Raw genomic sequence first — 27,939 nt, 5'->3', positions numbered from 1 at the left:
AGTTAGTATAAAATAGGTTTATTGTCAATATTCAGTCATTAATACAACTCAGGTAAATGAAAGATCACTTCATACAAGGCTCAGATATTCTAAAATGCTGATTTAATTTCACACATGGATTATAAAATGATAAATACTTAAAAATTACAATGCAAGGAAAAATATTACAAAAAATACAATTGTTATAGATCCTTATATGAAAGTCCTTTATTTTCAAGTTCTGCCTTCAGGAATAATGCCATGCTACATATCAGAACCCAAATAAACTATGTTTCTTAAGGTTGTAACGCTCAGCAATATACTGAATGCACTCTAAAAATTCCATATCTGACAAGAATCAAAAGCAAGACAAAGTCTTCAAGGATGTTTACAAAGAGGGAGAGAATGTGTGTGAGAGAATAAACAATTATTCCATGTTTATTTCTGGGGGAATGAACTTCTTACAGCAGTGGCAAGAGGCCTATAGAATGAAAAAAATGGGACCAGTCTTGATTTTGTATAAATGATTTTCAAATCATAACAAACTCAGGCAGTTCTAAGGCACTGTTCCCAATACCCTTCACTCTTCAACCCTTTATGTGAAGTTTTTGTCCTTTGTCCATGTTTTTTTTCTAATTTCTTAACAAGCATACTGTATTCTATCACCCAAAATCCAAACCAAAAGGCATTAAGCAAAACAAAAAAATCTACCAGTGTGGTCAATTCTAAAGACATGAATTCCAGATCAGACATTAATTACACAAGATTCAAGCACATCTTTCCCTCTTCTGCACACACACACTCCCTCACCTCTCCTTACATCTTGACCCCAACCTTATTTGGGGGGAAATAAGAAGTTTTGATATGTTTCCCCTCATCAGTGGTTTGTCTACTAGCAATCTGCTCTGATTGGCAGCAATAAAAGGAATTGTTTGGAATAAATTTGGTCAGAATAGGTAAAAAGATGTCATCAGTAAATTATTGTAATTTATTGTAGTAGGCTTCTGAAGGCAGGTAAGATGAATTTATGAGCTTTCCTTACTCATTTCAAAGGGAGAAAAATGTCTTTCAAAGGAAAGGAAAAAAATTAGAGAAGGAATACAGTAAAATATTAATACTGTAGTAATAGCAGGGAAGGGAATGCTTACAGCCAACCTACCTTTCTGAGAAGTTTCTGGCATAAAAATTGAACTTTTGTTTCTGTTATTCTTTGTGCAACATTAACAGTTGCTTAACATCAACAGGGACAGAAAGACTCTGAAACACTTTTCTTCCAGGGTGGGGAATTTCTTTTTGCAGTGAGCATTACAGAAAGGAGGAAAAGGTAGGGAAAGATCACTCAAAGAGGTCCTCAAACATGCGCTGTCCCATTGCTATGTATGCTTCCTTCTCTTCTGGTGTCATCTGGGCCACCAGCTCTGGCCGCTGGCTCACTTCACTGTAAGAGAAAGGACGGCCAGCCACCATGACAATGGGGTCATCTGCTACTTCCTCAAACTCATCTTCATCTTCCTCATCCTCTTCCCGACGGTGTGTGGCCACAGCGGCTGATTGACGAGGTGGAGAGTCATCATCAGACTCACTGGTTTCACTCTCTGAGTCACTGCCATTGGCAGCAGACACAGGAGCAGCTGCCCCCACTGAGCCAGCTGTGGCAGAGGGAGTCTTTTTCTCATGAATGAGGAGTGCTCGCATGACCTCCTCATTATCATCAGGCCCTGCACGGCCTTCCTCACGCTCCTGAAATGCGTCCATGTCTATGCCACCTGGGGGTAAAAACCCAGAAAGTTAACATCCTTAAATATAAAAAGAAATCCTTTACAGCTAATGAAATACATATTTTAATGTGTTATATTTAAATAGATAATAATATAATACCACAGACTTAACCAGTTTCATTTCTTGAGTTACTATCCACAGAGTATTCAAAATGTTTCTCGCAAACTGCAGCTTAAGTAGTATAATGGCCAAGTACACAGATTTTATGAGTAATATACAATGGATTTGAATACTGGTTCTTCCATATGCAAGCTGTATCACCTTGAGCAAGTTATTTAACCTCTGAAGTTCAATATCTTTTCTGTAAAATAGGATGATAAAAGAATCTACCTTCTAAGACAATGGATAAAAATAATGTCTATGAAGAACCAAGTACAGTAGCTGGCATAACAGGATATCAAAACATGGCTTCTCACCTTGCTCAGAGTAAATGCCAAAGGCCTTGCAATGACCCATGAGGTCCTACACCATCTGGAACACCACCTGACCACCTACCTCTTACCTCTTCTTCCTCTTACTCATTCTGTGCCAGCTACGGTGGCCTCCCTGGTATTCCTGGCATATACAGGCATACCTCTACCTCAGGGTATTGTAACGCCTGCTCCCTCTTGCCTGGAATAGCTTTCCTCTAGGTATTCATACAACGACTCCCTTACATCTTCCATGTTTTTAACTTAAATGCTGCTTTATGAAAGCTCTATTTTCTCCCAAAGCACTTATTTTCTAACATCATAAATAATAGGTATCTGATTTGAGGAATAAATATCCTCTCATCACAGATCTACTATTTTGTATGTACACTTTGACTGATATAATGTAGATGAAAAATTTAAGAAAGATATTTGTACTTTGCATTCTGATAATACCAAACATATTATTTAAATATATAAGAGGATTAAAAGTATTGAATGGAACCTGATTCCTGATTCAAATACTAACAATTTATTAGCTGTATGATTTTTGGCCAACTCATATCAACTCTCCCTGCTTCACTTTCCTCAATACCTGAAGGGAAAAAAGTAATAATATTTACTTCACTGAATTATTGTGGCAATTAAGTTAATGTGAAGTACTTAGAATGAACCTGGCACTTAGGCCACCCTCAATAACTTAGTGAGATCTTATCTCAAACTAAAAAATAAAAAGAGGCTGTAGCTCAGTGGTAAAGTAGCACTGGGTTCAATTCCCAGAGAGAGAGAGAGAGAGAGAGAGAGAGAGAGAGAGACAGAGAGACAGAGAGAAAAGAAAAGAAAGTAAGTCAAGCTTAACCACTTCAAAACATTGTCAAAGTTAGAATCTCTCTCCCAGTGATCTTTTTTGCCAGTGTGGTATTTCAACAGAAAACAGCAAGGAATGCATTTAAGTATCTACGGGAAAACTGCTAAGAAAAGAATGTTTCAAATAGTTACCACCACAGTGTTTTAATTTATGTTTAAAGTAAATATGAAATTAGCAGAAAAACATTAGTTTCATAAAGTAAATGAAGTCATATCTAAGAGATTTCTAACAAAGTGGTTTGGAGAAGAAAGGAATTTTTTTTTTTTATAGATAAAGACAGAAAAAAGCAAGGATAAATGAAAGTAAAGTAAAACAGTCTTATTTAACAGTTATAAATTACTAAGATATATACTATAAAACAACTAAGATCACTGATGACAATAAACAATTCTGGGCTTAAAAGCCAAGCTACAACAAAAAATATAGGAAAAGCCAAAGACTGTGTAAGTGAGCAGAAAGGCAGCAGATCTCTTTTATACAGAAAAATGCAAAAGAAATGTTGTCTACAGAAAAATAATCTAAAATATATTGAAGACATGATCCAAGCTGTAAAATACAAGAGAGCATTCTAAAAGGTACCTGAACATGTTTCTGAAGTTACTCATCTATTATGATATTTCCATAACCAAAGCAGCAACCAAAATGTCAGGTAAAAATCAGAAAAATATGGGAAATAAAACTGAAATCATTAATGATTTAATCTATGTATTAATATTAATCTATAACATGTATCTGGTCACTACATCTCAAGTATATTAGGATGAAAATGGTATGAAAAAAACAAAGTAAAATAACTATGGGCGGAGATGGCTCTGGGCAACAAGACTACTTGTAAGGAAAGTAGAATAGAAAGGAATTAGAACTTTCAGTACAGTAAAGAGGACATGATTGAAGTCTGTAACACTTGAAAAGATACCAACATGACTTGAAAGTTTAAAGAAAACTTAAGTATAGAATAAGCAGAACTCACTTCATACATGCACCAGTTAAGTCTGTTCTACATCATGAAAGTGACAGTCTAACTGCTATATAATCTAGAACATCCTAAATCAAAATAACTGAACACGCAAACTAGTTAGTGAGGAGGGAAGAGTAAAAAGTATGGAGGTCAAGGAAAACTTCTTTCTAACTGGAGTTAAAATATCAAAGAGAATCACACTAGAGGTACTACCCAAAACTCCATAGTACTTTTACAATCCCTAGAACATACAGTATACTAAATGTTCATTTTTAAAAGGAAAAGAGGTTAGGGGAAAGGCTAACATCAAGTGACTTTCAGTTACTGATGATTCTTCACCACTAAAGAACCATTCTCAGGTGATATGCTAACAACAATAAATAACCTGGGAATAGGTATTGATGAGATATAACCAGAGGTACAGAGACTTCCTGCCACCTGTTTTCCAGTTTTTGAGTAGTATTTGTGTCCAGTCTTAGATCCTCCCATTTTCTATATCACATTCTTGAATCCAGTACCCTAGACCCAAACTTAGAAAGCAAAATTTTGTAGTTCTCAAACTTGTGAAGATTATTATGCAATTCTCAACCCTTTCTGGCTCATGAAGATTTCCAAAATATTCTAGAATAAATTTTTATCAACATTGGACTGTGAGATATTCAATTCTTTACATATGTGACATTTTTGTATATATTTCAAATAGCACAAACACCTTGGTATTTTAGAGGAAATAATATTAAAATATTTGTACTAGTGTACAGTTATGGCTTTCAATTCAAAAAAATAAAAATACATATAAATTAGGGTAGTAGAAGATTAAAGGAGAGATGAATTTGTAAAACAAGTACAGTGAATTTTCCAGGTATCTGCCACTAAGTTAAATTCATTTTCTACTGAACCCAAGACATAGACTCTTACCTTCCTTCATCTCTTCAGAACTATAGGCCCCTTGGACAGTACTCTCTCTCAACCAAATAGGTCTCTCCTTGGCAGATTTGCCCTCCAGCGATGTGCGATGAACATCATCTTGATCTTCCATGTTAATTACAACATTCTGAGTGTATAGGTCTTCGTAGGAGGGGCCTTTAGTAGTCCATGCTTCTCGGTGGTGCCCACCTGCCAATCCAGCAGCTCCAGCAGGAGTTGCTGAACGGTCCTTGCTATATAAGATTAGAGGAAAATACAAAAGAAGAAAACTTAAGTCTCAGTGTTGGAAAAGAAGAATAGCTGGAGATGGTCACTAAATTCTTATGAATAAATGCTTTTCAGCTTTAATAATTCTCAGGAATCTCTTCTGTAACTCAAGGAGAAAGCTGCATGGATTAGAACAAGACATCATATTTATTTTTAAGTTCCTTAAACACCAAATCCTATGGTGTGTCAATGACTATGGTTTTATAGATTAAGATGGTTCAATAAATCTACTTAGGGGAAGGCAGGAATAATGGTGACATAATTCACTAAAAGATTTTAAAAAATTAAAATTAAAAACTTTCCCAGTAACATCTTTCATTTTAAAAACAAAATATGTTGGAATTTAAAATATATTTTCTTAGCTCAACCCAGAATAATCCAAAATGATTTTGAGTGCTGACCACAGAGGTCATTAGAAAATTATTCTATAGAGTGAAACCTCAACTCAGAATTAAATTCTCCTTCTACAACTCACAAAGTATGACATATCCCTCTGCAAAGACCAGCCTATTTTCTATCAAGTTGAATTGTTCTATTTCCATACCTAATGCTGTCTCTTTGTATAGGTCCTCAACTGCTGTTTCTACCCAACAGGGACTATGTTCTATTTTTCTGTCTATTGTTTGCTCTTTACCTCTACTTCCCTCTGACCTTTGTCTGTTAATGTAAGTATGATCATTCCTCATCTTTTTCTCTGGTCACTTGTGTTCCCCCATTTCTGAGTTAGTCAAGTTTTCTGTCTTTTGGCTATTTCCTGCTTTCCTTACTTCTTGCAACCTATTCCAAATTCTTTTGACTATACTTGATTCTGTATTTGAGCTCAAACCTTGTCTTTCTGTCAACTACTACTGTTTTTTTTTTTTTTTGGCATCAATTTTTATGCAGGACTCCCCCTTCTCCTTCCTCTCTATCTATGTAGCTACTGCAGTAGTGGGGATTGAATGCAGAACTCCTACATGCTGGCATTGTACCCTGAGGGACATCCTCAGCACCCCCTTGCTGTTTAGATAGCTATAACTGTATTCATTCTTTAAACATTCAGTTTCCTTTCTTTTTTTTTTTTGGAGGGGGGGGGTAAGTGGGAGGTATTTACTATGTATTTAATCTAGGGACTCTTTTAACACTGAGCCACATTCCCAGCCCTTTTCATTTTGAGACAGGGTGTTGTTAAGGGTGGCCTCAAATTTGCAGTCGTCTTGTTTCAGCCTTCTGAGTTGCTGGGATTATAGGTATGCACCACAGCGCCAGGCAAACTTCAAGTTTCTTGAACTAACTACTGACTCTATCTATACCTTTTGCTATCTTCTTTTCAGTGTTCACTGACTGAATTTCTTGGCCTCATTTTTTTTTTTTTTTTTTTTAGTTGTTGATAGACGCTCATTTCATTTATTTATATGTGGTGCTGAGAATCGAACCCAGTGCCTCACACATGCCAGGCAAGTGCGCTTCCACAGAGCCCAGCTCCAGCTCCAGCCTCATGTTTTTCCTTGATTCTCTGAGTCTTTTCCTTGGAACCTGGACTACTTTATGTGTAAAGACTCTTGTTCTGATGATAATCAATCCTTTGTCTTCTATCCTCATAAGCCATTTCTTATTTTTCCTTCATTTTAGGCCCTTGTCTGTTCTGGAACTACATTGATCTACATTTCTTTCTGGGCCCACTTCATATCTACTCAGGCTTTCTGTCTTGTGCTTAGTTGAGGTTTCATCTCTGTCCATGTATCTGACTAGCCTGTTACATCTCTTTTGCAACACTGTATCTGACCTTCTTCAAGAGGTACACTTGGACTTGTCCCATTCTTTCTGTCCTGACTCTGGATACTTACAGATCCAGTGAAACTTTTGCAATCAAATACCCACTTTCCAGTTGTTCAGTCCATCCTGACCCCATCATATAATTCATACTTTCCAGCTTCTGCCTCTTCTACCTTCTGCATTCTTTTCATTACTCTAGTTGTACTTTGTAAACCTCTTTTACCACAGTCTTTTCTTTCTGGCACCTACTGTATCTGTTCCATGTCTCAGTCACTTGTTTTGCCTCCTTCCTATCTGCTTCCTGTTGCCCACATTCTAGCAGTTGCTTGTTCTCCCAACTCTGAGTCTTTCCAAATATATCTGATTCATCTATTTGTTTGCTGTATTCTGAGGTTTCATGCAACAGTTGTAAGTAACTGGTTTCTATCTTCTACTTCTTTCTGAATGCATGTGATATTACTTTTTGTACTATTAACTGTTTATCTCAATTGAACCATATCTGTCCCTAGTCATTTTTAAAAATTTTTTTTTTTGTAGTTATAGATGGACAAAATGTCCTATTTGTTTTATTTTTATATGGTGGTAAGGGTCAAACCCAGTGCCCCACACATGCTAGGCAAGCAATCTGCCACTGAGCTACAGCCCCAGCCCCAGTCCCTAGTCATATTTGTTCTGTTTTTTACCTATTCAATAGTGTCTTCTTAAAGGCTATGTAATCTGACTCTGCTTATTTTGGTGTGTTGGCTTTTTGAATTTTGGTTTCCCTTAGCATTACTTTTTCTTGGCCTGATCTGTTTGTGTTTTTGTGCTTACTCTACATTCCGAGTCTCTCCTCCCTCACCCATTTGTCTCCCTGAATCTTTTCAAACCTCTTCTATCCTCAGCCAACACCTTTACTCTGTTATGCTGAGCCTGTTCTCTATACCAGTCTACCCCAAAAATGGGTCTATTGAGCTTTGCTAGGTAACCCTACCTGAGACAAAGTTATCTTTCCTTCTCAGATGATTTGACCACTCTTTCTCAGTCTATTCTGTTTCTGTTTTTCCTTGCAGAACTGGGAATTGAACCCAGGGGCACTCTACCACTGAGTTACACACTCAGTCTTAGTTGGGAATATAGATATGAGCCACTGGGCCTGGTTTCTTTATACATACTCAGGAACACATAATTTTCATATATGCTCCTCCTTTAGTGTTAACTCTGAAAACTATCTCATGAAGGTATAAGTAATACTTTAAATAGAGAAAAAAATAAGAAAGCTAGAAAGAAAGAACAAAGTATTTAACATAAATGTTAACAAAAGACTGTGTTAAGAGTTTTGTTTTCAGTATTCTGTTATAGAAATTTAAACAGTGTGATACTCTAGAAAGACAGGTCACCATAGGCTAGCTTCCAAGAAGACAACCAGCATGCTAAGATCCTTTAGGATGTAATTGAGCTGTGAAATCAACCAATTTTGAACTGTACTGCCTCAGGGATTCTGGTCATGCAAGACAAATTTTTGTACTGTTCAATCTATTTCTAGTTGGATTTCTGTTATCATAGGCAAAGGCCATCCTGATGTATGGTCTCAGATTAGAAAATTCACAATAACTGGTAGAGATGCAAAACTTTCTCTGGAAAACTGAATATATTTTTTTAACCACCCAAATGAAACTCAGGAACCTCTATCCTGTAACATCATGACCAGAAGGAATAAAATACTAAGAGTATTCCTAAAAGCTGTACAACCAGAACTTGTTAAGCTCTACATCGAGTAGGTGGATAAAAATTTATCTTGATACTGGGAAGAGAGGAAAAGCACAAAGCAGTAGAATACTCACTGACCCCAGTTCTTGTTTATGCTTTTTCAAAAAAGAATATAACCACTTTTTATAGTAGAACAAAGGCTGACTCTGCAATTCAGACATTAGTGCACAACGAAAAAAATGGGGAGCTATTGTCAAAGTATTAACCCCTAGGTAACACTCAACTATACTTTCAAGGAAATTACATTTAAAACTAAGGAAAGCAAGAAATGTGTAGCTAAAATGTCTTAAAAACAACAACAACAAAAAGAAAATGCTATATGGAAGAATTTCAGTCTTCAAAATCAGTCTAGGAAAATTCAAATATCCCCAAGAGGCACAACTAATTTAGGATTAGCTAACAACTGGCTGAGTTACTGCAGGCCTGAGCAGAGTGAGTAGCTGAGGTCAAACCTGAAATATTTAAAGATTTTTGCCTAAGGTCCACACTGTTCTGCATTCAATACAAACAAATTTCATTATAAGCACAAGTGTACAAGAGCTTAATTGTACCCTTTCCCAACAACTGCCTTTTCACATATTACATACTTGGGTCTACATCATAAGGAAAGCTTATGTAAAATTGTAGCCATTAGTTTCCTGATAAATTACTTACCCACTCTTGCTCTCCAAAGTTAAATAAGTGCAAGTTTAAGGGTCCTTGGTGAGGGCACAGGGCCTCCACTCACCTTTGTTTCAGGGCGGGGATTTCTGTGGGTTCTGGCTCAAGTATTTCATATGCCAAGTTCACATCCTCTGTCTCCCGAAGCAATTCATAAATGGGCTCAATTTGTTCATTAAATCTTGCCAAAAGTGTGCGAGCATCTTTTTTGGGCATTGCTGATTCATCCTCTTCTACCTCTGTATGGCAAAAAGTACAGCGGAAAGTTCCTACAGAGAAAACAAAACTTTCAGGTCAGAGAGGTAAACTGCTTCAGAAGAGCCTTTAGCAAACAATTTATCTCCACTTCTCCCTCAGCATTTTAGTAAGACTTTCAAATATGCAGAACAGCTGAATGAATTTTACAGTGAACACCCATATACTCACCTTCTACATTCTACAATTAACATTTTGCTACATTTATTACATATCTACTCATCTCCCTATGTGTCTATCACTTTTCATGCATTTCAAAGTAATTTCAACCACAATGGTTTTTAATCACGTTTCTAAGATATTTACATATATTTTAACTTAAAACCAAATTCTTTACAGCTTACCACTCTACTTGTACCCTTTCTCAACAACTTCCTTTTCACATCATATGGGTCTACATCATACAGAAAGCCAATAAAATACCTAAAACTAAAAGCTTCTGATCATCTTGTACATCACCACATGGTTATTCCTTCAAACTTATTAACCATTTATACCTAAACAAATTTAGATATAAATTAAAATTTCCAAAATTAAAATTCAAGAAATCTCTTATTTCTATATTCCTCATATCCAACTTAGAACTAAACTTCAGTAATTCCTTAGGAATGTCCTAGATTTTTCACATCTACTGTCATTATTCAAATCTAGGCCACCATTTACTCGTATGGCCTCTAAGTTCTCCCTTTCTAATTCCAAGTTTCCTATGCCACCACCTTTATCATCTTATCCTCTTGCTTTAAAGTATTTGATTGCTGGATTTCTAATGTACACAGCATAAAGTCTAAAATTTCTCATCCCAAATTCAGGATCTTACAAAGTTTGGCCCCAACCTCATAACCAACCACCATCATCTATCTGTCAAGAAAATTAATTTATTTGTACAGTGCTTTGTTTCAAAAATGCTTCCACATATTACTTTTGATCCTTCTATTAGTGCCTGTTACGGTTTGGATATGAGGAGTCCCACTAAAATCTCATGTGATAAACAATGCAAGAAGGATACGAATCCTGGGAAGTGATATGAGAACTCAGTCTTTTAGGAATTTGGGATTTGCCAAAAGTCGGGAAATGGGTACACTTGTTCATTGTTGGTGGGACTGCAAATTGGTGCAGCCAATTTGGAAAGCAGTATGGAGATTTCTTGGAAAGCTGGGAATGGAACCACCATTTGACCCAGCTATTCCCCTTCTCGGTCTATTCCCTAAAGACCTAACAAGAGCATGCTACAGGGACACTGCTACATCGATGTTCATAGCAGCACAATTCACGATAGCAAGATTGTGGAACCAACCTAAGCCCTTCAATAGATGAATGGATTAAAAATGTGGCATTTATACACAATGGAGTATTACTCTGCAATAAGAAATGACAAAATCATAGAATATGGAGGGAAATGGATGGCATTAGAGCAGATTATGCTAAGCGAAGCTAGCCAATCCTTAAAAAACAAATGCCAAATGTCTTCTTTGATATAAGGGGAGTAACCAAGGGCAGGGTAGAGACGAAGAGCTTGAGAAGAAGATTAACATTAAACAGGGATGATAGGCGGGAGGGAAAGGGAGAGAGAAGGGAAATTGCATGGAATTGGAAGGTGAGCATCAGGGTTATACACAATTACATATAAGAGGAAAGGAGGGGTAGGAGAAAAATTATATAAGTGGAAGAAACGATTTATAGTAGAGGGGGTGGAGAGAGAGAAGGGGAGGGGAGGGGAGGGGAGGGGAGGGGAGGGGAGGGGAGGGGAGGGGAGGGGAGGGGAGCGGGGATAGTGGAGAATGGGATAGACAGCAGAATATATCAGTCACTAGAAAGGCAATTTGTAAATCAATGGAAATGTAACTGATGTGACACAGCAATCTGTATACGGGGTAAAAATGGGAGTTCATAACCCACTTGAATCAATCTGTGAAATATGGTATATTAAGAACTATGTAATGTTTTGAACAACCAACAATAAAAAAAAAAAGTCACATAGCTAATAGAAGAAAAAAACAGCAATTATTTCATGTTAAGATTTTATGAAGTGTCAGATACTACCAACCCTCTGGATTTTGTATTATTATTGCCCATTTAAATCTATAAAATAAGCTGGGTTAGTGATGAACACCTGTAATCACAGCAACTCAGGAGGCTGAGGCAGAAGGATTGAAATTTCAAAACCAGCCTCAGCAATTTAGTGAAACCCTGAACAGTTTAGTGAGACCCTGTCTCTAAATAAATTATTAAAAAGGCAGAGGATGTGGCTAAGTGGTTAAGCGCTACTGGGTTCAATCCCTGGAACAAAGAAAGAAAGAAATCTATAAAATATAGTAGTTCTAAGGGGCTCAGTAATTTGCTCAAGATCATACAAATAAAATACTAGATGGGAGGAAGGGTAGGAATTAAATCAGCCCAAACTGTTATGTTAAAACTCAAGCACATAAGTGTAATCTAACAGTCTACACAACTAGCACTGCACTTGGGTTTCCAGTTTATTCTACATAAGAATCATCCATCCTTTCTAACTCAACCTACCAGAGGGATTAAAACATATCAGATAAGTAATTAGTGCCTGTTATGGTTTGGATATGAGGTGTCCCGCTAAAATCTCATGTGATAAACAATGCAAGAAGGATCTGATGTGAAATGATTAGATCATAAACTGTGATCTAATCAGTCGACTAATCCATTTGATGGATTGATAATTTGAAAGGACACTGCACAGAGTAGTAACTACATGCAGGTAGAGTATGGCTGGAGGAAGTAAGTTATTAGAAGCATGCCTTGAGATTTTTGTCCATGGCTGCTTTGCACTCTGCTCTGTTTCCTGGCCACCACGAGCTGAGCAGCTTTCCTCTGCCATGCTTTTCATCATGATGTTCTGCCTCCCCTCAGGCTCACAGCAATGGAGTAGGCTGACCATGGACTGAACCTCTGAAACTCAGCCAAAATAAACTTTTCCTCTTCTAAGTTGTTCTTGTCAGTGATGTAAAGCTGACTTACACAGTGCCTGGCACATAATTAGTAATCAAACATTCAGCTTTAAAAGGCTCCATATGTGATTGACATATAACCTCATACCTACCCTCTCTAGCCCAGATACAGAATAAACAAACTATGCATTTATGCTTTGATGGAACACTAGATTCCACCGATATATTCCTAGTGAAATAAGTTTCTTTATTGACCTGCCCTAGTGGCCAATAGCCTATCAATTCCTTGTTTACACACCCTTGTCTAAAACATTCTCTATCTTCCTACTATCTAAATACTACATAATTTTTCATGTCTATCCCAAATAAGTTAAAAAAATAGGAGACTTCCTACTATCTAAATGCTACATAATTTTCCATGTCTATCCCAAATAAGTTAAAAAGAAAAAAAGAGAAAAGCAGCCCTTCACAACTAGACTCACAGCTCACTAATATCCAATAAGATCCTGTGTAACCATGATGAAGTGAGGCAAAACAAACCACGGTGAAGTCCAAGGCAAGGACTTTGTACAAACCACTGGTGGGGGGAATGCCCAACGAACCTCTTTACCAATTTCAGTTTTAGCTTTGTCCTATTCCTTGCACCTAGCAGGGAAGACTTATTAAGGTACCAAATTATAGAATTTCCCCACTTCTTGATAGCACCTAGTCTAGAGCAAACCCCACCACTTTCTAGACTCCTCCAGCAAACTACTCAACAAAAGCCCAAATTCTCTAAGTTTGTCCAGTGCCATCTTACTGAGACACTCTAGCTCCCCATGGGTCGTGACTACTCTTGCTGCAGAAAGCATCCAAAAACATAACTTTGGTTGCTCTAGGTGCATATAGCATGATTCTGACTAAAAGTCATCAACATAAAGATTGTAGCATCATCAACTGCACAAGAACACCACTTACCAGGATAAAGAGAAAAAGAAAGTTCTTTTCTTTTTGCAGGCAACAGATATCAAGGTGCTTTAAATTTCTGAATCCATGTTATACACTGGCCATTGAAATAGGTGTGTTAGATTCCCACTTTACAACTGCTTAGAGTTTCTAAAAGGGGAGTTTAGACTAGAAATTTAGATATGAGAACATAGAGATGATAACTGATGCCAAGGTAGATCAGAGTATTCAAAGAGAATGGGGAGAGTAAGAATAGGTTGTCAAGGTATAAGCCCAAGAAAATGGAATCCTTGAGAAACAGAAACAGTATCACCAGAGGGGCAGAATATGTTTAAAGGAAATGGTATGGTCCTAACTTTTCAAAGTCAACAAGAATGAAAACCAGCTTTAGTAACAAAGGTTAGTACTGAATTTGGTTAGAGAGGGTTTAGATGTCACACTATCTTAGATTATACTCTAACTCTTCTAAGGCTCTTCTCTTCAACAGAAACAAAACATAATCCATGTGAGAGTCAAAAATAAATTATATAAAATAAGGTTGAATACAGCTCTCAAATACCTGCTGAATTAAAAAATAATTTAAAAAATCACATCCATATGGGATTTAAGTTGATTGTTTAAAGATAGGTACTAATAGAGATCACCAAGTAGGTGGTTGAAAAATTATACTATACTGAAATTTCAATAGTGAAAATATAGTTACCAGAGAGAATGGCAAAAAACAAAATTTATAAGAAATTAGGTGATCATAAATGGGTCTTGAATGCTATGCTTCATTTTGACTTCATTCCTCAGTAATAGGAAAGCCACTGAAGAACATATTTACATACATTAATTCATCATAGTGGAATTAATACTTAGGCCCTGTTCCAAATATACCGATTCAATTGGTCTGAGCAGGGCCCAGGAAAATAAATTTGAAGTATCACAAAGAATTCTGATGCACACGCTTGAAGGAGAATTACTGTTAAGTAATCAAAATGATAAATATTCCAAATCTTCTTGTAACTAAACTATTCTATGCTAAGATGTACATACAGAATTTACTACTCAAGAACAAGAGAAGAAATTGGAATTGAAGCTCAGTGCTCTGTACCATTTTTTCTCACATATAAGATCAAGGCAAAAACCAGAAACAGTGACTCCAATCCACATAAGGGAGTATATGTTAGCTATATTTGATGATGCAATAGCTGAGAGAAAATGAAAGCTACTAAGCTTCTGAAGCCAAAGACTGACATATCATGGGATTGAGGGAAAAAATGAGTGCAAGGATAACACATTTGTTTGATATCTATACTCCAAACTACAAAAAAAAAAAAAAAAAAAAAAAGAAAGAAAGAAATACAAATATTTTCATGTATTCATCAAAGACAAGTCTGACATATAAGGGAAGTTTGCCAGATCATAACTTGAAAACAAAATCCATTAAACCTGGATTCACATACAAATTTGTCTGACTCAAAACACTAAACTCATTTACCATCCTGAATTACACATCCCTTTCCCAACCTCCTCTCATCCTTGCCAGCAACTACTTAGCAAACCTTTCCCATATATATACTACAGGTCTCATCTTTTTGTTGTTGTTGTTTTGTTTTAATATGGAACAGGAAGAATTCACATGTCTGCATTTACTTTGCTGAGTCTTAACCTATCATGTTTTCCAGAAAGATCAAAATATATCCAGTTGCAGATTAAAGGCACTCAAAGTAGAGAGAAAAAAAAGACATTTTACAAATATACATTTTAAAACTATGTTATGGTTATATATTCAGTATTATAGAAATGCTCCTGTTCTATGGTTCAGGACTCTTCCAAGAAAGTTATCACTCCAAAGCAGAAGGAAAGAGATGGAGAACTAATTGTGAGGTGGGAGAGGGAGGAGTAGAGTGCAGGGAGAAAATTCTAGTCCATCTTAACTTTCTCCCCAAATATGAAAAGTAAGGGGAACAGGTAACAAAAGAGAAAAACAACAACAAGTAAAGATCAACAAAATTGAGAAAACGTAGAAATGGCATCTATAGTGTTGACCAAGGCCTTCAACTTCACTGCTTCTAGTACATTATTCATTTTAACAAATGTCACTTTAATTATAAAACAATACAAGACAAAGTGAAAAAACTGTATATCCTTAGTTTGGCAAGAAAGTGCTTTGAAAATTTATAATTGAGAAAACAGATACAAAATGAGACTGAGGGTAGAAGACCTTAAGCATCAAGTCCTAAATAATCTTCTGAGCTGCTTTTCTAGAGTTCACATTTTAGTGAGAATCAGTCAAAACAAAAAAAAACACGGGGTGCTGTTAAGTATTATGGGGGTGGGGGGAAGGTAGGAAAAAAGGATTTTTTTAAAAGGATATGAAAGAAATTCATATATAGGAACTTCATGAGATGACTCTCTGAGACAGTCCTAATTAGTACTGTAAATCCTATGAGTAGGCTATAAGTTAATGCCCACAATACATTAGTCAAGGATCTGTCAAAGATGTTATAGGTAACTGGAATATTATTCAGACATTTTATTCTTACAAATATAAAAATAATAATTGGCTGGATACAGTGACATGCTCCCGTAATTTCAGCAATACAGGTGGCTAAGGCAAAGGGTTTTCAAGTCCAAGGCCAGCCTTAGCAACTTAGACTTTTAAGCAATTTAGCAAAAACCCTGGATCAAAAAATAAAAAAGACTGGGTATGTAGCTCACTGATTCTTTCTATGGTAAAGCACCCCTGGGTTCAAACCCCAGTACCAAAAATAAAATGAAGTAATTTTTCTTTCTTTCTTTTCTTTTTTTTTTTTTTTTTTTTGAACTGGGGATTGAACCCAGGGGCACTCCACCACTGAGCCATGTCCCCAGCCCTACTTTGTATTTTATTTAGAGAAAGGGTCTCACTGAGTTGCTAAGCATCTCACCATTGTTGAGGCTGACTTGAACACATGTGGACCACCCCAACCGCTCAGCTAATTAACTAATTTTAAGAGGACAATGCTTTGTTATGAAGCAGTGCTGCAATGCACAAGGGGGAGAGTCAAGTTGCAGCCCAAGCCCTCAAGACTGGCCAAGGAAATTGGAAGGATCAAATGTCTATTGCTGCAGAGACCTCATCCCAGAACAGTGAGTAGTGGAGTCTCAAGTTTTCTGACATTCTGCTTTCCTAAGTCTAGCCAACCTTCTGACCTCCTTTCCAGAAGTGTACATTCTAGTGGAAATCAGTCAAGACAAAACAATAACATTAGGTACTGATAAGTATTATGGGGGAAAAATTATGAGTGGAGATTTTAAAGTAAAAAACACAGAAAGCCATGCAGAGATCTGGGAAAAGAGCATGCAAAAAGACAAGAAGCAAAGACATGCCTGATGTTTGCAAGACATAAATAAGATGGCTCCTATGAACATGGGAGAGTGGTAGAAATAAAGTCTCTTAAGTTTGGAGGTGGTAAGGTTGAGGGGACTAGATAAGAGACCTTATAAAAGAACTATGTAATGTTTTGAACAACTAATAATAATAATAATAATAATAATAATAATAATAGAAGGCTAATGCAACAAATAATCTACGGGCACCAAGGGTAAAAACAGAACTGGCTAATGAAAACAAGGAGACTCCCTTAGAGTAGGAAGCAAGACATAGTAGCTTGGAAACTTTTCCAGACAAGATTACCAAAAAACCCTCGAAAAGCCAGGCACATGCTTATAGTTCCAGCACTTGGGAAGCTGGGATGGGAGAATCACTTGAGCCCAGAAGCTCAAGACCAGCCTGGGCCACACAGTAAGACCCCAACTCAAAAAAAAAAAAAAAAAAAAAAAAAAAAACAACTATAAACTTTAAGACATAATATTAACATATATGATTAATTTCACTGCACTATAAAAATGCTATCTAATACTTTAGGAAACACATTTGGATACTATTTCCACCTTACATTAGAATATTTTGTAAATTATGTATATTGGTAGTGAAGTGGGGAGCTTGGTAAAATAAGACTGTCTAAAACTGAAAATATCATTCTCCATTATGTCAGAGTATGTTTCTGAAGATGCCATAATTAAACAGAGCATATTTTCTATATGAAAACTACTACATATGGAGGTTGTAGGTCCTAACCAAGGCTTCCAAATTAACTCAGTGATTACCATCATTCTCTAAAAGCAGTTAAAAACAACCCAAGCTTCTCCATCCTTTTAAAATGTTAACTATGCTTCAAATTAGAGTAGTATGAAGTTAGAGTAGACAAAAACTATATATGGTATACAACAAACTGAAGTTAATTTTACACAGGCCTCTGAAATCCCAACATACTATTATTTTACTGTCTTAAAGCCACTGCTTTAAAAACAAAAACAAAAACAAAAACAAAAAAAGCCCTCTGGAAATGACATGTCCACTGAACACAATGATTATGCAAAAGGATGCCAGGTAATAAATGTTCTAAAAAAACTGATTCTGTGAGAAGTTGACCAAATATAATAACCATAAGCTGTTATAACAAAATATTTCACTAAGAACCACTGCCTTGTTAGATTTCAAAAGCGCTTAATAGAAGGTGAAGAAAGGTATGCAAGGTAAAAGTACTGGAAGAAGGACCACAAAACTTAACAGTTAAGACTGAGAAAGGTAGTTAAGAATGGGGACTGGTTGAGTAGAAGAGCCACAGAAAGGAAAACTTAGATTTGTAATTTTAGTATACATTATTTCCTACCACTTCACATATGTAAATAAGTTTATATTCATATGTTACTTACATATTTTTGAAATGAAAACCAATTTTTGTTTGTTTTTGTGGTCCTGGGGATCAAAGTGCTTTCCTCATACATATTAGGCAAGCACTCTACTACTGAACTACATCTCCAACCCCAATAAATATTATTTTGAACAGTTCCAAAGCACTCAATTCCTTCTTACTATGCAGAAGTTATGTAGTTATTTCCAGGCTACTCTGCCAGAATTTCAAGCCCTTTGTTACAAGTTTTATAACTCAGAACATTCAAGAGGATATATGTTAAAATATTTAGTCAAATGCTAATTAAAGTCTAAGAAAGTCATCTTTTATTCTAATTCCCAAACTTTATTTTCATAAAGCAAATTTCTTCAGTTAAATTGGACAAAGGAAAAATATAAGGAGAAAAATTGCTATTATCTAATAGTATACAAGACAGCAACAAAGTTGTACATTCATATAATTATTTTACCTAAAATAAAATTTTGAAAAATTATCCCTTAAGAATTCACTAAAGAACACATAACACTGCAATAATATTCATGTGTGCATAAAGGACAAGAACAGAGAAGGTTTAATTTGTGAAATTCATAAGATTTCAAATGTATTATTGATGTGCACAATATAACTCCCAATCCCTGCCACTGCAATTCAATTTATCAATGAAATTGGCTACTGTTCTGTTAAACTGGTCTAGCCATACATTATTCCTAGATCTTGAAATGTATCATAAAAGGAAAAAAAATGTACTACACTTGGGGGCAGGGCAACAAATGATAAATTCAAGGAGGGTACTTGGATGAATACTCACTTGCAATAAATTCTCTAAGTTAGTCTTAAATCAAATTCATCTCAACATGTAGTAGACAAGCAAAAAGTTGGTTTTGATGTGAATATTCAAAAGACAACATCAACTAAACATGTATGCCAGTATCAAAACTAAAAAGCAAAAGCAACTCTTCACAAAAAGTCTTCTTTTATGTCAGCACCAAAATACAAAAGAGAGAGAGAGAGAGAGAGAGAGAGAGAAAACACAAAAGTTAAAAAAAAAAAGCAGCACTCAAATTCTCAAGATCATCGGTGGCAAAATTTAAGAAGCGGACTTAAAGGTTTGGGAGATAGAGAAGGGTAGATGAGGGAAGGCACATATTCCTTACTATCTTTCCATAACTTGTTTTCATATATTCATTTAACTTATTCTAATATTCACCTCTTCCACATTTAGCATCACCACCCAAATCTACAGCTTTCAGTTTTTCTATAATTTTCTAATTAACTCATTCTGGGCAAGATTCCAGAGATGACCGAGGAATCAGCAATTAAGCAAATGATCCTAGATTTCTTTTTGTATTTGTCTCTGCTTTTAGCATTTTAGGGATTGAAAATATTGCTTATAAGATATCTCCTGTCCCAAATATTTGGAGATGATGACAGGAAAAGTGGTCTGACCTAAGATGGCAAACTTAAGCAGAAATAAAATACGATATGTACAAAGGTATTCAAAATATCTTATATTGGTACCAGAAAAAAATAGATAAACTCAAAGTACCCAGAAGGGGTACAAAGGAAAACAGGGGAAATCATACAACTATTAAAACATATTTTGAACACTAAACAGAAACAGTTTGATACATTAAAGAACTAAGAGAACACAAACTGTTTTAGGCTATGATCACAATTATAGGTAATACATAAAAGGCTAGTAGTTTTGTGGGTGATTTTTTCTCTTCACAAAATTTTCTGATATTATGCTTGCATATTTTTAAATAAAAATGGAAAACATAAAGCTATTTCCATATTATCTAACCTTAACAACTAAAAAAAATGTAAGACATGCTGCTGAGCTTAACTTAGAAGTGTCACTAACTATGTATCACCCATGGCTGAACTAAAATAGAAATACTAAGTCTATTTACATTGTCAGAAAGCTTGCTAAATCTAAAACATGTACTTTTGAAGCACAAGAAGCTATATTGCTGATCTGAAGGATTTCGTGTCCTATTGTCTCTGTTTTGATTATATAAATACCCATATTTCAGTACTAAAATAGTTGCTTTTTTCCGATGAAGCTTCTGAAACTATGGACTAGTAGGCAAAGACTAAGCTATTCTGTATTAATGAAATAATGAAAAAAATTATACATACCAAGTATCAAACATTTACAGAGCTGAACCCAGGAACACCAAATGCAAAATCTGAATGGCAAGTATGGAGGAAATCTACAATCTTTAGGAGAGGAAATATAGGGTAGGGAGAAAAAGCTGTTAACTAAAAAAGGAAGACACTGGCCCATGCATGAATAAATGGTGATAAAATGATCCTTGCTGGACACAGATCTCAGGTCCAGAATTTTCAGGTGCTCCTCAAGAAATCACTGCTCTTTGTCGAGTGACAGAACTTCTTATCAGAGAAATAGAAATCTTCAGTCTAATTCCTGAATGTTCCCCCAATTGCTAAGATAAAAGATAATCCAACCTAAGAACTGTGGAGAAAGAAATGGGGAAAGAGCCCAAAGTTGTCCCCATCATCTAGTCAGAAATATGGTTTTTTAAAAAATCAATTTTTTATAGCAAACTGGAAATAAGATACATTTGTACAAAACTAAGGTTAGAATGAAAACTGCAGCCTACCAATTCAGACTGTATTTAAACATTACAGGAGAAGTTACCTCCTCCCCTGCTACATACACCAAATGTTTCCTAGATAAATAAATGCAGAGAGAAAGAATAAAAACTGAATAAACAGGAAGCAAACAAAGAGAAAAAGACAAAAGATTTCTCAGGAGAATGTATAGCTCAAGAGAAGGTATTAGTAAAAGAAAAACAACAACAACAACAACAACAACAACAACAAAAAAAAAAACTGATAAGTAGACTGGGGCCTAATATATCAACTAAGCAGCATATTTTGTCCTGAAAGGGAACTCAACAAAGGTCAAGTATATTCTCAGAAAAAGGTCACTTATAAAATTTTCAATCAAGATAACTCAAGCTTCATATAGGGGAAAAACTGCTAATTGGATAATAGCATCCAAGATGGTCAGGATACCCTCCCCTGAGTAACATCAAGGTTAAGTGACTTTTTCTTGCTTTCCTGCACCTCCTCCTTTCTAACTTCATGCTAACCATAACTCTCATGTTAAATACATTGTTCAGACTGGACACAACATACCTGTCTCAGTTGTAGCTTTCTTTCGTAAAGTTTCCAAGCTCTTTTTTATCCTATCTCAACTCACTGACTCATATAACTCTGGCTATATTTAGATATTAGGCTAGCTCTTCTGTAGGCAACTGATTATAGCTAGTTTTGTTCAGACACTAACCCTGGATAAAATTCAAAAAGCATCATGGATCAATTGCCTAAAAACTGATATATAAATAGGGGAATCACCTCCTTTTAGAAAGTTTCATAAAATTAAGAGACTCAAAATGATGAATAAATACAGTAGAAGCATATTACTTCTGATTATCCTCTCTGAGGGACTGGATAACACCTTCCACTGCAGTCAAGAGTGATGAAGACAGGACCACTGTAACACCAACATCTGCAGAGAATCACAAAACCAAAACCCAGAGCTCTTTTAAGAAATATGTTCGAGTAAGTGGCAAAAATCACAAGACTCGTTTAGTCTATTTTGAAAGAGCTCCAGATATAGTCTAAAACCTTCTTCTGTAGTATACTCAAGCAATTATACCAGGATAGTTAATCTTTTCTTATAATCAAGATCTCTCCTAGTTAAGCCCCCACCCCCGGGGTATAAATAAGTAGGTTCAGACAAGGAGAATTCTTTAAATGATTTTTCACCCAAAATAAACACCTCACAATAAGAATAAATAAATGTTACAGGCTCTCTTTGGTTTTATTTGCTAATAACCTAAATTGATGGTGGGATTATTTCCCATTTCAGGTTTTTAAATTCTTTAGAATGAACCATACATAACATACACAAATATTAGAAAATTAAACACATATACAAATATGTAATTTTTCAAAACAAAAGGTTTCACATGAAAAGTTTAAAATTAGAAACTTCTCTGTAGTTATAAATTATAAAATGTAAAAAAAATTTAAACTAAAAAGTAATCTATGCTCTTGAATTCCAACATAACAAAAGAATAATTTAAGAGCACTGACTCCTTATATATATTTTTATCTCTAGAAAATAAGACAAAATCAATCCATGGAGTAATTATTAAAACTAGCCTCTTTTCTAGTTTAAAAATAACTCTCCATAATCCAGCATGATAAAGTTAAAACTTCTCATGATAATGCTAGATACATTGTATTTTTGGAAAATACATGCTTTGTAAATTGTGTTAAGAAAAATTCTTAAAACCAAATGTTGGATTAAATGAGGTGAGTTAATGTTGTTGCCAACCCTGTTTTATTAATACGTGACTGAGACAATAATATCTATCCTTTAATTAATTTGGAAAGGACTCCCCTCTTATTTCATCTGGCTCTCAGCTGTTAACTTTTTATGGTGGCTTTCCTCAAATCCAGATTATACATCATTGTTATGTACTCCTGAGAGCACTTTATACTTCCACTAACAAAATGTTCAAAGACATTTTGTTAAAACTATGCACAGTGACTGGTTAGTGCTCAAATATTTTTTAAAAGAAGAAATCAAAAGTAAAGTTGTCAGAACAGCCTCAAAGTGGTATAAAAAAAAATTAATCCTTTAGGCCACAACTATAAGTCAGGGGTAGGGATGGGGGCAGAAGCAGAAGGGTCATTGGCAGGAAACCCCATGAATGAGTGTACTCTCTTGTGAAGGAGAAAGGTTTTGTAAAAGATTCTCAAAGTACTACAGACAGCCAACCAGGATAGCAAAACTACTTGCATGCTGAGTCACATTAATCCATTCACTTTTCTGATAAGGTATGATTGGTTTAAAATTTAGAGAAATTAAAAGAAAATGGGCACATATTTTAATTGATTCATAATCTGGAATAAGTCTCACCTGTCATTGGATCAAAGAGTTGATTAGCTTCTAAGTCTGTGAAAGTATTACTACAGACTGGACATTTGAAGGAAGCCCGGTTGGTGGAATCTCTCTCATCTGTTTCAATCCTCCTTCTCATGTGGTCCAACTTATATTTTACCACATTAACAAGAGTTCGATAATTGATAAAGTAGTAGTTATGGCGAGTGGTTTTCCCATCTGCAGCAGTCTCTACCCTCATTCTGCATTTGATGAATTTGTCTCCCTTTAAATTGTTCAAAACTGATCGAAGTTGCTTCCGATCAAACTTGAGCAACTCCAGCATGTCTTCCTCTTTCACACAGGGGTTCCGGATCAAAATGTCCAAGGCCAAAGCGTGCTCAATGCCATAAAACCCCCGAATCACGTACTTGGCTAACCTCTTCAATGCTGCTGGAACCTCAGTCAGGACATCTGGGTCTGCCATCTTTAGTTTAGCAGCAACCTTCAACTTTAAATATACTAAATTCAGAAACAAAACAAAACAGGATTAGTAGGGAAGAAGACATGGTAATCATTTTAAATGTAGAAAAATCAACCCGCTAGCCAGTACCTACTACTATTCTTGGAGTGCCTAAAGGTACTCAAACATTGTCTTAAAAGGCTTCTAATACCTAGGCATCTAACAGGGAAGAACAGGATTTGATTCAACAGAGTACACAAGATCATAGCTAAAAAGCTTGACATATTTCCTACATGTTTACTTTCATGGCCAACAGTGCTCTTGATTCATAAAGAGTGACTTGTTATTCATAACAATGATATATTACATTAAATCCACATTATTTCAGAACAAGAAACACAAAAATGCTCAATGAGGTACTAACAATTCTTAATGATATAGATCTTTGGAAACCCCCTGAGAAACCCAGCTGTTAACACATACTTAAAGTGTCTTTATTTCTTGAGTTTAATTTTCTACTAATACTATAGGATGTTTGACTCAGTCATGCTTTCACAATAAAATCACAACAAATCTTTGACAAAAATCTAACTATTATAAATTTGAAAGAAATTAACCCTTAGATCCAAACAGCTTTACCAACCTGAAAAGTTAAATCTGACAGTTAAGTAAATAACACCAGTCTTTAAAAAAGAATAAAACGGGGAGGGAAAACAGATCAACATACCCTACATGCTGAATCCATTATAAGTCAAAGGAGAAGCTAAATAGATCTAATGTCCATGGCATGGCCCAGAAAGCTGTCCTCTCAAAATCCAAGCTGGCATGTCATTCTTACACTTATACTGTCAAAAAACCTACGCTCTAGACATCCTGTGTTTGGTAGCTGTGTGAGCATAACCAAATCCTTTAAACAATTTCAAGCGACAATTTATTCTCCAAGAAGGGGATGTTGTGATTAATAAATGAGAATGTAAGTAGTGGTAGTAGGGACTTATTAGCAAGGAGAGTTTCCATATCAATTTGATACATTCCAAATTAAAAGTAGCCAGATTATCCACAACATTTTAGATATGGTGAAATTTCCTTATGGAGTAGAGAAATTTCTGACAGAGATATGCCACTGAATTATATCATCAAAGAATAATATTCTGCTATTAAAACTAGTTTCAACTGAACCTTTTATTTGAAATTATTATCAATACTTTCAGACTTAACATTCCTTTTATAATATTTTTATAGCCACAATCCTATATTGTTAAAAAATTCCTAAATAACCAATATACACACACATTTTGGGGATAAAACATAAGGCTCTACCGTAACAAAGGAAAAGATTCTTACAATTGCAATAAAAGATATACTTTAGATGAATCTCAAGCCTAACTATATACAAGGTAAAATAAGAAAGTAACATCTCAATCCAAACCTGTGGTCCTAGGGCCTTCAGGTCACTTCCCAGGGCTTAAGAATGCAATAGAACCATGGCATTTTCCTAGACACAGTGTTTTCCCTTCCAATTTGGTATATACACTGTACTTAAACTTAGTTCTGTTTTTTTGTTGCTTTGTATGTTCTACAATAGACAGACTACATTATGGCTTCAGAAACATCCAAAGACCAAAGAATGGCAGACAAATGTCAACATAACTCATTTTCCAATATTGCTTTCTATTACTGTTTTCTCCTTTCCCCTACCCCATACACTAGATCAATGATTCTCAAACCAGGTTGTAAAGTAGAATCATCTGGGGAGCATCTTAAGACTACCAATCCTGAACCCCACTCCCAGAAGTTTTGTTTCAAATGGTCTGAGAGGGCCAGGTTAGGCACTAAACTAATTTTAAAAGCAATACACACCAAAAGTCCCTAACTACTTACCCTACCAACACACATTTCACAATGGAGAGGTACCTGTGCCACTTATTTAGCCTGTTTTCTTTGCCTCAAACACTCAAAGTCCTAGAGATGACAGTAATTGAGCGTCTGAGCGTCGTGAGGACTCTGCAATCCAACAGACCTCAGTAAATACTCAGCCTTAAGTTCTGCATATATAAAAAGTGATTAACAATGCCTTTTTCATACAGATGATGTATAAATTAAATAAAGTAATTAACATAAAGTGTTCTGCTTTCAGGACTAGCAGGAGGAGTTCGATTTAAGTATGGCATTCATAATAAAATCCCTTATTTATAAAATTGAGTCTTGGAGCAATATGAAGAATGATCTGAAATAAAGGTGGAGGCACTATGGAAGTATAAGGAGCTGTAGAAATAAAACTGAAACTCAGGAAGAAAGCAAAAAATTCCAAGGACAAGATGAATGTAATTTAATCACAGAACCAAAAAACCAAAAGCAAAAGGACCCAACAGTACTTAGGAAACAGAATAGGAAAAATCTTAAACAGCTCTTTGCTTTGAGTCACTGTAACTAGGAAAAGTAGTACAATGACAAGTGGTAACACCTGAACCAGTGTTTGGAAAAAAAAACGAGGCATTCACTTTTAGTAGCATGCCTTTGAGAAAATACCATATGCTAATACTCTAATGATGGCCCAGCAAGTAGCCTGACAAATAAAATTAGAGCTCAGGAACAAGAACAAGCTGAGCCATCTTGTTCAAATCTCTGTATTTTGAAATCTTCCTTCCTGATCACCATCTTCTCTCCTCCACCACTTCCCCTTCCCCACTCAATGCTCAATCTCCTTACTCAATCGCTGCATTTAAGTTACTTATGAAATGCAAAGATTAGCCATATACATTGTTTCACCCAAAGAATGTTATGAACATTTTCTAAATTAGTTGTCCAAAAAAATTAGTCAACATTTTAAAAATCATGACTTCACATAAATTTCAAATTCCAGCTCCTCCGGAAAACTGGAAATGTGTGTGTGTGTGGGGGGGGGGGGGGGGGAGACCATGTCTGACCATGTCCTCACATAGGAACAAGCTGAAGCTGAACAGCAGTTGACACGTCTGGACAGGGAAGAAGCTTGGTCTCTGGAGACAGTTGAGTGTGTGCTCTCAATGCCCTCCTTTCCTTTTCTTATTTCATAGTTCATCAGTCATTTCCCAGCTTCAACTACCTCCCTACCCAGTCCAGACCCACATATATCCTAATTATGCACACATTTATGGACTATTAGGCCCCAGGCATGGAACTGGAGAAACAAAGTTGAAAAACCACTCTGCTCCACGTCTACCCTTGTAAACCTCATATCCAGCACACTGGCATACTCAGGACTGCAAGAGCCACACGGGCTTTCTCTACTCGCACCTATTGTTCACTTTGTGTCCACAGCTAAGCCCAAACCATTTTCTCCTAACTGTCCTTCAAGTCACATCCTTCTCGAGTCACATTTCCTCAGAGGCGTCCCAGATTCTCTACAGTAGCACAGAATGACCTCCTTTCATATGTTTCCATAGCTGTTCCCCTTCTAGTACTTTCTCCATGTCCAAGTCCAGGGACTTCATCTTGCTCACCAATTAATTTCTAGCATCTAGTCAAGTGCTTACATAAAACTTTCAGTGCTATGCACGTGTTCTTCCCACATGCCTACCCTGCCAGCTTCCCCATGATTCACTTCTTCCACAAAAGAAGGCAGACTCTTCACTATCTTTTTCTTAGAATGGTTTTAAGCAAGATATGACTAGATCAAATTCGCGACTGTGAAAGATTATGCCGACTGGGTAGAGAATAAAAGAAGAATGAATGCAGGGCGTCCAGCTAAATTATTCCAGCATACTACTGCTCAGTTCCAGAAGAACTTGGATTCCACACGTATACCTGCAGTTTTCTCAGTCACTGTATTTCATGGCACGCGCCACGCCTTCATGTAAAGCGGCACACTACCGGGAAACCTCGGGACCCCGCGGCCCTCCACGAGCCGCGTTCAGTAGTGTTCAATCCTCCCCACTGCGAGACCCCGAGACCCCACATTCCCTCAGGCTCTTCCTGTTGGGTCCAGGGCCACACTCGGCGCAGCCACAGCCGTCCTACCAGAGGTCGCAAACGGGCCGCTCCGGGGTCAATGGTTCTTTGGAAGACTAAAGATAAAAGGTGGCTAGGGAGAGGGGGACAGTTAAGAGCGGAGCGAAAAGGAGAAGCTGTGAAAAACGACACCGGGCCACAGGGAACAAGGAATAGGGAATTAGGTTTACCGAAGCGAATCCTCGAACACTCCCACTACAGCTTCCCTCAGCACCTGAACTACCGGCTTAAACAAGCCCACGCCACTGTGCGACAAAGAAAACGTCTCATTCCTGCGACCAGCGTAGGAAACCACTCGCTACCTTTAACCAGACCAGCCTATCAGCATAGGTTAGCCTTCAATCAAGAGAGTCACACTGCGACCGACCAAT

At 36.3% G+C, this 27,939-nt stretch overlaps 1 protein-coding gene across 2 annotated transcripts; it reads right to left on the bottom strand.

The window, feature by feature from the left end:
* Window position 1: 1 nt before the first annotated feature.
* GTF2E1 (general transcription factor IIE subunit 1) lies at window positions 2–27,865 on the bottom strand. 2 transcript variants are annotated; one of them, XM_081301462.1, is made up of 5 exons: window positions 27,739–27,865; window positions 23,155–23,637; window positions 9,420–9,621; window positions 4,913–5,154; window positions 2–1,745 (listed from the first exon to the last, which is right to left on the bottom strand). In XM_081301462.1, the coding sequence occupies exons 2-5, from the start codon at window positions 23,600–23,602 to the stop codon at window positions 1,315–1,317; spliced, it is 1,323 nt and encodes a 440-aa protein (XP_081157588.1). In that variant the 5' UTR covers window positions 23,603–23,637; window positions 27,739–27,865; the 3' UTR covers window positions 2–1,314. The 2 variants fall into 2 exon arrangements, with proteins under 2 accessions (XP_081157588.1, XP_081157589.1); XM_081301463.1 differs by lacking the exon at window positions 27,739–27,865 and adding an exon at window positions 27,365–27,684.
* Window positions 27,866–27,939: the final 74 nt, after the last annotated feature.

This window comes from Spermophilus citellus (assembly GCF_964194105.1).
Source record: "Spermophilus citellus genome assembly, chromosome: 7".
In the NCBI taxonomy this organism is placed as follows: domain Eukaryota; kingdom Metazoa; phylum Chordata; class Mammalia; order Rodentia; family Sciuridae; genus Spermophilus; species Spermophilus citellus.
Note: the sequence above shows the minus strand (reverse complement) of the source record. Positions and strands in the feature narration are given on the sequence as shown.

Bases quoted from the DNA above. Each gene is read 5' to 3' on its own strand.
- GTF2E1 (XM_081301462.1), bottom strand. From the start codon at position 23,602: ATGGCAGACCCAGATGTCCTGACTGAGGTTCCAGCAGCATTGAAGAGG. The intron at 9,622-23,154 runs GTGAGACTTATT...TTTTCTCTGTAG, and splicing joins ACTCTTTGATCCAATGACAG to GAACTTTCCGCTGTACTTTT. The intron at 5,155-9,419 runs GTGAGTGGAGGC...AATCTTATATAG, and splicing joins ATCCCCGCCCTGAAACAAAG to CAAGGACCGTTCAGCAACTC.